General features: G+C 40.3%; 1 protein-coding gene across 1 annotated transcript in view; it reads left to right on the top strand.

Moving 5' to 3' along the window:
* The first annotated feature begins 6,024 nt into the window (after positions 1–6,024).
* The window catches only part of SLC7A8 (solute carrier family 7 member 8), a 58,239-nt gene continuing 53,354 nt past the window's right edge, over positions 6,025–10,909 (top strand). Inside the window, exon 1 of the mRNA XM_066387916.1 lies at positions 6,025–6,914. Coding sequence (XP_066244013.1) covers positions 6,776–6,914 — 139 coding nt within the window. The 5' untranslated portion in view covers positions 6,025–6,775. The remainder of the gene's footprint in view (positions 6,915–10,909) is intronic.

Here is a 10,909-nt window from a genome sequence, read left to right as displayed (position 1 = left end):
CAATTTTCATTTTTTGTAGTTGATTATGAAAAAGCCATTTGTTGGGTGTCTACTGCTTTTGGTTGTTTTAGATTTAAAATCAGCTATGCTTTCTGCTCTGGCCGGTTAACTCAGCGGTAGAGCGTCGGTCAGGCGTGCAGGAGTCCCGGGTTCGATTCCCAGCCAGGGCACACAGGAGAAGCACCCATCTGCTTCTTCACCCCTTCCCCTCCCCTTACTCTCTGTCTCTCTCTTCCTCTCCCACAGCCAAGGCTCCATTGGAGCAGGGTTGGCCCGGGCACTGAAGATGGCTCCATGGCCTCTGCCTCAGGTGCTAGAATGGCTCTGGTTGCAACAGAGCGACGCCCCAGATGGGCAGAGCATCGCCCCATGGTGGGCGTGCTGGGTGGATCCTGGTCGGGCGCATGCGGGAGTCTGACTGCCTCCCTGTTTCCAACTTCAGAAAAATACACACACAAAAAAAATTAAAATCAGCTATGCTTTCTCAATATGTATTGCATTGTCAGAAGCAACAGCACATTATTTTTTGAGTTATCAATATCATTTTATGCTTCCTACTGTAAGTTTTTAGAATTAAATAAATAGATACAAACCCACACTTTTGGTAGACAGTAATCCTCAGTGCAAACCAATTAAGAAATGGAAGTTTCCATATTTAAGCACTCAGAACTGAAGTTGTCTAAATCCTTAGAATACCAAGGTCCTGTGGCAGCTTGGGCCCAGCCAAGGAGTTAAAGATGTGTATGCAGCCTCCCTCAGGGAATGCATCTTCATTTCTCTCACTAGTGCAGGGCTGGCGACATGGAACCCAGCCAAGTGCAGCAGACAGAAGAGTAATTTGCTGGAATTTTTGTTTCTAGTGTCAGAGCAAGGATTCATCATTATCTCCAGAAGAGCATGAATTAATTGACTATCATAACAAAACAGGGTCACTTCATCCAGATTCTCAGGACTGTATAAACCCTAGAAGATACAACTTCCTTTGAACTTATTAATATGCCCGAAAGGCAAATAGAGCATACACTGAAAAGGGCTTACTAACTGATTCCATCTCCACATTTTTTCTTTTTTTTCTTTCTTCCTGATTGTTTTTGGCATTTGCTTTTTTAATTTTCTTCCTTTTTGCTCACAAATTTTTATCTGCATTCCATTTTTAAGAAAATAAATGCTCCTAGAACCACAAGTTCAGGAAGCTACTGTTTGCATAGCCAGTGATCACTGGAACTCTATGAAGAAAGCTGGCTTTACTAGAAATCAGGGTTTCCTTCTGACTCTGGGCATGTAGGTGCAAGAAGAATGGAGTGGGAGCATGGACTGTGAGTTTCCTCTGGGAAGAGATTTGGGTCCTCTGTTAGTGACCTCAGACTTCACAGCTTTGTAACAATGAAGAAGAATAGAGTACTTATCTATTGGGTCCAGGAAAAAAATCAGGAATGGAGTGAATGAGCTTTGTGATCTGTTTGTGCAGCTATTTTTTTACCTGTTGTTTCAAAAAGGGAATATATTGGAACAAGTAGCATGCCCCCATGTCATATTCCTCTTTGTACAGCAGGGGTCAGCCTCACACAGCCTTTCTCTTCCTAAATCCATAGTCAAGAGAAAATGACACTCTTACCCGTTCCTTGGTTAAACAAATCAATTTCTTTTTCTTTCCATCTTAAGCATGCAAAACACAGGAAACAGTCACCCAGATATTAGAAACAGAGTTGTACTAAAGTACTTGAAAATGGCCAAACCCAGGACCATGTAAAGGGGTGACAAATGTTGAGGTGAGAGGGTGGAGAGATCAGATTAAGTCCTGTGAGTCACACTGAACAGATGTTAAGTGTTGGCTTCAAGGTGGGTCTCTAAAAGACGCAGTTATGACATTAACTCAAGAAGAGGTAGACATGGCCCTATAGAAGGGTCTTCTGTTTCTTTCAGGCAAAGGAAGTTAAAGCATCAGCAAGCAGCTATAGTGTCCTGGGAAAAATTCTCAGAGTTAACCATTGATATCTACCTTGTCCATGAATGGGATAAGTGTCCTGTAAGACACTTCTCTAAGTCTCGACTTTTTAATCTTTACAATAGAAAAAAATAACTGCCTTGTCTATCCAAAGTATTCAATGAGGAGGAAGAAATTGAGATGTTGTACATAAAACAGTTTATAGACAGTAAAGCACTATTTAAATGTAGAAAGTAAAATAAAAGATACAAAGGCAAAGTAGAATAGTTATGAATAAAAAAAATTCAGTGCTCAAAATTTAAGAAACTTTAGGTAATCATTTCTATAGATTTCTCTAAACATACTACACCAAGACTTTTTTTCCTCCTGTGTTCAATGCTAGTCGTGTGGGATTTTAACACACTTAGGGTTTATTTCACAAAAGAAATAATAAAAAAAGAAGAGCCATATAATACAAATCAACAGTCCTGTTGGAGAAGGGGAGGAGAATTCTTTCCTGGCTTTTACATTGTACCATTAATAGGTAATCATAAACCCCTTGCAAATGCCAAGTGCTAAAGAAATAGAAATACTAATCTTCAACAACCTTTCCTTTCCTGTTTGGTGTACTTAGTACCACTATATCCCAAGAATGTATGTGATTCCGTAACTCCGCCTCCTTCCCTTTAGCTTCTTAGTTCATACATTGAGATGGCTAAAGCCTATCATATGTAGTCAGTTTGCACTGGTTTGGGCAAGAGACCTCAAATTTATCGTATTCATATTTTATCTTATATTAAATCTACATGGTTTAAATTAGAAATACAAACATTATTAAAAGAACTTTTGTTTGAAAAGCATAAAGATTATTTATTTTATACCTTGATGTTAAAATTTGATTAGAAGTCTTCAAATCAGATTTTTTTAAAATGAATCCATTAATTTTCCCCTCAATGCTTTCTAATGTTTTCAGGAAAGGCCAGAAGCAATTCAAAATTTTTCATTTCCCATGACTCATTCCCACCTATGGAGTTTTGTGCTATATATTCCCTGCCTTGTCTATTCTTTTTGTTAAAAATCTTTTTTATATCACTACTCCTTTTTTTTTTTTTTTTTTTTGCTGAGGTTTTCATTTGTAACATCTTGAACTGGCAGCGAGGAAGAAGGGGTTGAACTCTCAACCTTTGAAATCTCTCTCTCTTAAATCTCTTAATACTTGCTGAGTGGTCAAGGAGCAAAGTAGAAAAGACTAATGATTGGACTTTACCCCATTTGGGGAAGGGCCATGCTACCATATCAGCCATTTCTGTTTTTTCTTTAAGATTTTTTTTTAAAGATTTTATTTATTGATCTTTTAAAGAGAAGATTGAGAGAAAGAAAGGTGTGGGAAAGAGCAGGAAGCATCAACTTGTAGTTGCTTCTCACGTGTGCCTTGATCTGGCAAGCCCGGGATTTCAAATCAGCAACCTCAGCATTCCAAGTTGATGCTTTATCCACTGCACCACCACAGGTCAGGCTAAGAATTTATTTATTGATTTAAGAGAGAGGAGAAAAAGAAAGGCGGGGGTAGGGGGTACGGGTAAGGGAGAAACATCAACTTGTAGTTGCTTCTTGTATGTGCCTTAAGGTTGTGCCTTGACTGGGCAAGCCTGGGGCCTCTAACCAGTGACCTGAGCATTCCAGGTCGGCACTTGATCCACTGTGCCACCACAAGTCAGGTCCTGTGTTTTTTTGTTTGTTTGTTTCTGTTTTTATTTTTAATTGATTTTAGAGGGAGAGGGAGGACACAGAAAGAGAGAGAGAAAGAGAGAGATCAACTTGTTGTTCCACTAATCTACGCATTCATCAGTTGATTCCTACATGTGCCCTGACCAAAGATCACATCCATAAGCTTAGGGTATGGGAACCATGCTCCAACCAAGTTAACTGGCCAGGGTTCAACCACCCTCACTTTAAAGAAGTATTTATTTTTTCTTAAAAGTCAAAATCTTTTGAAACATATTCCAAAAAACTGAAGCCAAATTTCTTTACTTAATGGTTAGCTTGAGGAACTTTGTATTTTAGAATTGCTTTAAAATCAGGTAGTTTTTTGGCCTGACCTTTGATGGCACAGTGGATAAAGCATCAGCCTGGAACCCTGAGCTTGCTGAAACCCCAGGCTTGTCTGGTCAAGGTACATATGGGAGTTGATGCTTTCTGCTCCTCTCCCTGCCCTTCTTTCTCTCTCTCTCTCTCCCCCCTCTATAAAATGAATAAATAAAATCTTTTTTTAAAAAAATCAGGTATTGCCTGACCAGGCGGTGGCACAGTGGATAGAGCGTGGGACTGGGATGTAGAGGACCCAGGTTCGAGACCCCCGAGGTTGCCAGCTTGGATGCTGGCTCATCTGGTTTGAGCAAAAAGCTCACCAGCTTGAGCCCAAGGTCGCTGGCTCAAGCAACAGGTTACTCGGTCTGCTGAAGGCCCACGGTCAAGGCACATATGAGAAAGCAATCAATGAACAACTAAGGTGTTGCAACACGCAACGAAAAACTAATGATTGATGCTTCTCATCTCTCTGTTCCTGTCTGTCTGTCCCTGTCTATCCCTCTCTGACTCTCTCTCTCTGTCTCTGAAAAAAAAAATCAGGTATTTTTTTAGTAATATATTTAATACAAATTTATAATAATTTTATTTTAGATTTATTGTGTTGACTGCTATATTGCTTCTTGCCGAGTTTTTTTTTTCCAAAGTACTTTACGATTATAAATAGATATTATTGTTCTCACATTTAAGGCAGCAGTTTCTGGGTGAGATTCTTCAGGGAAGCCAAGACATAATTTCAATATGGTCATCTCTTTTTTTTCTTTATTTTAAAGAGAGAGAAACATCAATTTGTTGTTCCACTTTATTTACGTATGCATTGATTGATTCTTTTATGTGCCCCAACCAAGGATCAAATCCTCCATTTTGGTGCCTCTGGATAATGCCCAAACAATTGAGCCACCCAGCCAGGGCCAAATTCCTTATCTCTGAGCATCAGTAATCTACTACATGATCAGAGAGTTGCTAATAACTCCCCACCCTCCTCCCAATATGCCTTTCAAATAATTTGTACATGCAAAAAATATTAGAAGCGCCTGACCAGGCGGTGGCACAGTGGATAAAGAGTCAGACTGGGATGCCGAGGACCCAGGTTCGAGACCCCGAGATGGCCAGTTTGAGCGCAGGCTCATCTGGTTTGAGCAAAAGCTCACCAGCTTGGACCCAAGGTCTCTGGCTCCAGCAAGGGGTTACTCGGTCTGCTGAAGGCCCGCGGTCAAGGCCCATATGAGAAAGCAATCAATGAACAACTAAGGTGTCACAATGCGCAATGAAAAACTAATGATTGATGCTTCTCATCTCTCCGTTTCTGTCTGTCTGTCCCTGTCTATCCCTCCCTCTGACTCTCTCTCTGTCTCTGTTAAAAAAATAAATAAATAAAAATAAAAAAATTAGAAGCTGTGAAAGGTCCCATTCCACCAGATTTATGTGTCATTCTTTTCTGGGACCAGGGTGGGAGTCATTCTTTTCCTGTCTCAGTTAACACTAGATAAGATAAGAGCTATGAACAATGAATTATTGCCTCTTCCTGGTGAGCTTGTTTCCACCGTGCTCTTCATAGCTCTTGATTATACTAAATGAACCTTTTTTCCATTATTCTTAATTCTTTCCATTCCCCTCCCCCACTGCTGGATCTCCTCCTTCTTTCAGAAACTTGAAGATGACCTCCTTACATCCTTCTCTCCAGTATCCTCAAATGATCCAGACATAAATATTTTAGTGCAATTGCCAGTGTCTTTCTGACGACAGGAAAGTGTCTGCACAACGAGCCCCTTATTTATAAAGCTGTATGACCTGTAACGCTATACTAACTAACTAATGAACTCTCCTGGAACAGTTGACATGGAGAAAAAGGGATGATTATGAAGAGAAATATTTTAACCCACCTTCTCAGTGATCTTTGGAGGCTGAGTGCTACTATTTCAACTGAAGAGGTGGGAAGAGAAGGAGTGAGGATGGAGAGGAATGGACGGAGTGAGGGCGGAGCTAGCTCAGCATATAAAAAGCACAGCGAAAAGGGAAGCACGTTCGTGTTTGCCAGAGCCACTCTCCCGCAACCAAGAGAGATGGGGCAGTCCGTGCTATGAGCACGGAGATCGGAAGGGGGAAACAAGGACAAGAAGACAAGCGAGACAGAAGAGGACATCTGGAAAAATCGGAAAGCAGAAGACCGGTAGAGGAAAAGAAACCCACAGCAGGTGGAAACAAGATCCAGAGCAAACCGGTCGGATCCACAGTTGTTTTTCTGCAAGTGACGTGCCGGAGGATTGCCTTTCCCCACTTCAGTTAATGAAAAATACTTTTAACCTCCTAAAAGAAAAGACTAACGGGAAGTAAAAATCCGTCTTCTTAGGAGTAAAGCTGAGGGAAATCCGTATCTCTTTTTAAAGCGTCTGAAATAAGCCACTGCCTGGTACACATTCAGAACCATCCTGTTTTCTGAGGATCTACATCCCTCCCGGGAGAATTCCAGCCACAGTAGCTGGTACAGTTTTATCTTTGTATTTAAATATCTATGCCTTTTCTTTTACCTCCCTTTTAACAACACTTTCTTTGTTTGCAAGCACGTGACAGAAAAGTGTCAATACAGAATAGAAATATTTTCCGTTTTCTTTTTTATCCGTCCGTGTCTTTTTTAAGAGGGTAGGAGTGGTCCTTATTTTGAAAAAGGACATTTTAATTCGTAAAGCTCGCTCTGTAAATATATTTACACTCATTCGCATTTAGAAAGAGAGCTATCTTTTGGAGGTTGAAATCCTACTGAGAAAGATGGAAAAAGGAGCCAGGCACCGAAACAACACAGAAAAGAACCACCCAGGTGGGAGCGAGTCAGAGACTGGGTCCGGAGAGGGCGGAATAGCCCTGAAGAAGGAGATTGGATTGGTCAGTGCTTGCGGTATCATTGTAGGTGAGTGCAATTCCTTCTCTTACCGACCACTTCTCTCCCCCTCTTGGGGGGTCTTCCTGTGGAAACTTAACCCCTCTAAAGTACTATTTTTGCTTCCTGTTCCTTATACAATGATTTTCAGTCACCTGTGCTATCAAGTTACCCCCTGCTTGTCAAGTTTTGTCCAAACCAAGCTGAGCAGTTTTGTCCAGTGGTCATAGAATAGGCAAAATAGGGATTGCACACCTGGCTAACTATCAGCATTGCCTGGGAGCTTGTTGAAAAAATACAGGCCTTTGGTTCTGAGTCAGCAGGCTTAAGGTGGGGCTAGAAAACCTAAATTTTAAAAAGTTTTTATGCAGCCATCTCAGCAGACTCTGAGCTAGCTCTTGAGACATGTTTAGTAGATTTGTTGTTTTGTGTTATATAAGACTATGGGCCTAGAGAATGTATAATAATAAAAATAGCTACAGCCTGACCGGTGGTGGTGCAGTGGATAGACCATTGATCTGGAACGCTGAGGTCCCAGGTTCGAAACCCCAAGGCCATCAGTTTGAGCATGGTTTGATTCAGCTTGAGCTTGAGCGCAGGCTCACCAGCTTGAGTGCGAGTTGCTGGCTTGATTGTGGAATCATCGACATGATCACATGGTTTCTGGCTTAAGCCCAAAGATCACTGGCTTGAAGCCCAAGGTCGCTGGCTTGAGCAAGGGGTCACTGGCTTGGCTTGAGCTCCCCAGTCAAGGCAAGTATGAGAAGCAATCAATGAACAACTAACTAAGGTGCTGCAACTACTATGAGTTGACGTTTCTAATTTTTCCCTCTTCCTCTCTCTCTTTCTCTCACACTAAAAAAAAAGTAATAATAATAATAAAATAGCTACAATGGCAAAAATAATACCTTGCTCTTCTATAGCTTTTCCACCTTAGGCAGCACTTTTTGAAATAAGAGTGAATGTAACAGGGCTCTTATTCCCATTTTACAGATAAGGAAATCAATTACAGAAGAAGAGACACATTGTGCCTTTTTATAAATATACAGTTTGCACTTTCTCTAGTTGCCTAGTGAAGTTCCCTTGTTTCTTAATAACCCTGCGAAGTTCTCAAAGGGAACTGGGAGTAACTTGAACGTGCAGTCACCGAGGAATAGATGGATAAAGTGTGTCCTGGTTAAGAGGCTTTGAAGCTGAGAGAGCTTGGGTGTCCCTGAGAGTGTCAGTGCAGGCCACTCCAACCCCCTTGGTGTACTCCACTCAGCAGGAAGTCCCAAATATGGTTTCATCTGTAGAAAATACATCTTCCCCTTTCCAGAGAGGCTCTGGGGATGGATGGACAATGGCACATTACTGTCCTCACTTCAGAGGTTCAGAGTTTCTCATGTTGTCTTTGGCAGAGGGCTTTACTTTCTCCCCATGGAAAGGGTTACAGGACAGACATGCTGGTTATGCTTCTGTGTCATCTCTCCAGAGTTCTTTTTGAAGGCTTATTGTTTTTTGGTGCTCACAAACCAATTTCTCTGGATGACTGGATAGTCCATGCGGTAACATAGAGACATTTTGGGCACCTGTGCAATAGTGACACTGGAGACACTCTTGAAATCAAATAAAATCAGTACAGTATTCAGATAATCCTCTTCGCCTCTACACCCAGACTTCAATGATAATGTTATCTCTACCCTGTTTTCAAAATAGAATCCCACTTTATCTAATTAAGTAATGTTATTTAAAAAATTATAATCATGCCTGACCTGTGGTGGCCCAGTGGATAAAGCATTGACCTGGAATGCTGAGGTCGCCAGTTTGAAACCCTGGGCTTGCCCAGTCAAGGCACATATGAGAAGCAGCTACTGTAAGTTGATGCGTTGATGCTTCCTGCTCCCCGCCTCCTCCTCTCTCTCTCTCTAAATTCAATAAATAAAAATCTAAAAAATAAATTATACTCATGATCTGAATCTCTCTTTACCCTTTCTTTTTCGCTCCTTCATCCCAATTGCTCTAAAAAATGAGATCAGCAAAATATGTACAGCATATGCCAATTTAAGATCTATAAATAGCCCAGTGCCTGTTACCTCTTTCACTAGTTTGATAGGATTAAACATTTTCCTTCCTTTAAGAAGGTTCTGATTTATACACAGATGTGCACACCCACATGCATACAAGCACAACTGCCTTCTTCCTGCTTCAGCTTTAAAAAAAAATTGTTTTATTTAGTTGATTTTTGAGAGAGAGTGCCTGACCTGTGGTGGCGCAGTGGATAAAGGGTCAACCTGGAACACAGAGGTCGCCAGTTTGAAACCCCAGGCTTGACAGATCAAGGCAATATGGGAGTTGATACTTCTTGCTCCTCACTCCTTCTCTTTCTTCCTCTTTTCTCTCTCTAAAATGAATAAATAAAAAAAGAGAGAGAGAAATATTGGTTTTATTGTTCCACCTATCTGTTCATTGATTGATCCTTGTATGTGCCTTGATCAGGGAATTGAACCTGCAGCTTTTATGTATCAGGATGACACACTAACCAGCTGAGCTATCCAGCCAGGGCCTTCCTGAATCAGCTTTACTCATCCCTCCTACATATATGCAGGTTTGCAAACGTAGAGGATATTTTCTTTTATACTGAGGTTGGTTTGTCTCTTTAACATTTTTCTAAGATTATGAAGAAATGGGAGTGTTCAGATATAAAAAGTACAAGTTGCGTGAATGTTACTGTTGACTTGTCCACAATGTCATGGATGGCACTGTGGTGAAAAGAGATCCGAAATATGTGATTTCAGAGAATTCAGGATATTTTTCCAAAGTGGGAGAATTTTTGTAGTTACTAGGCACTAGTTTACATTTAAGTTAGGATCAGCTATAAATTTCCCCTTTAGGATGATATGGGGGCAAAAAAATCCTTTCTGCTTCCCTTCTTGCGTGGCTGTTGAGTTACAAATGTGCTGAGCAGCTGCTTTGTTTTCTTGAGGAGTTTCTGAGTAGATGATAGTGATTCAAGTTTCTTGAAGACCAAATGCAAAAAATAGAAATGGCATTTTCTCCACAAATTTCAGTGATCTGGTGTTCGATGTCAGCACTATAGAAGAAATAGAATTAGAAGGCAAAAAGAAAAAGGAAGTTGCCTAAGAGAATCAGATGATGTGGCATAGGAAAGTAGCAATTGCCCCAGGTCTCTCTATTTCATACCCAATTGACTTAGAGGGATAAGTGAAACTATATTTCATATAAGCTCATAAAACTTCATTCACAGGAGGGGCACAAAGAAAACTAGATAGAAGGTGACGGAGGACAATCTGACTTTGGGTGATGGGTATGCAACATAATTGAATGACAAGATAACCTGGACATGTTTTCTTTGAATATATGTACCCTGATTTATTGATGTCACCCCATTAAAATTAATAAAAATTTATTTATAAAAAAAATTTCATTCACAATCATCATTGAGGATCTAAAGTAGAAATAACAGAATGACAGGTGCTAAAGAATATAAAATGAAGACTCATGCCCTAGAGTTCCTTATAATCTAATTGAGGAGATGAAATTCATATGCATTAAACAGAGAAAACTGAAAATGCATGAGATGATTGAGTTATGTAAGAGATGAAGGAAGGCAAATAGTGGGAAGCACAGAGAGAGGTTCTCACCCAGAACTAGATTAGGAAGCATTTTGAAGGATGTGAAAAAAGATGGAATAGAGAAGATGATTTGGGGAGATTTTGTAAGTAAAAGGGCAATAACTGAACTGTTATTTCCTTGAGAGAAAAAAAATGTCTTATATACCTCTGAGTCTTTAGCCTTAGCAGATTGCCTGACGTGGAACAATTATGCAAATGATTGCTGAATTTAATCTGAATTTAATTGACTCTTGGACAAAAGTCCGAAGACAGTAGTAATAAGAAGTGTTTATCTGAGGAGCTGTTGGGAAACTGGCTTGAAAAACTTTAAGCTAAGAATAATTTCATCAACCTGGACAATTAGGGTGTTCTGTTTTTATTCTTTAACATCCCCTTTGCCCTAAGCTAAAC

Source organism: Saccopteryx leptura, chromosome 6 (genome assembly GCF_036850995.1).
Source record: "Saccopteryx leptura isolate mSacLep1 chromosome 6, mSacLep1_pri_phased_curated, whole genome shotgun sequence".
Taxonomy (NCBI): domain Eukaryota; kingdom Metazoa; phylum Chordata; class Mammalia; order Chiroptera; family Emballonuridae; genus Saccopteryx; species Saccopteryx leptura.
Note: the sequence above shows the minus strand (reverse complement) of the source record. Positions and strands in the feature narration are given on the sequence as shown.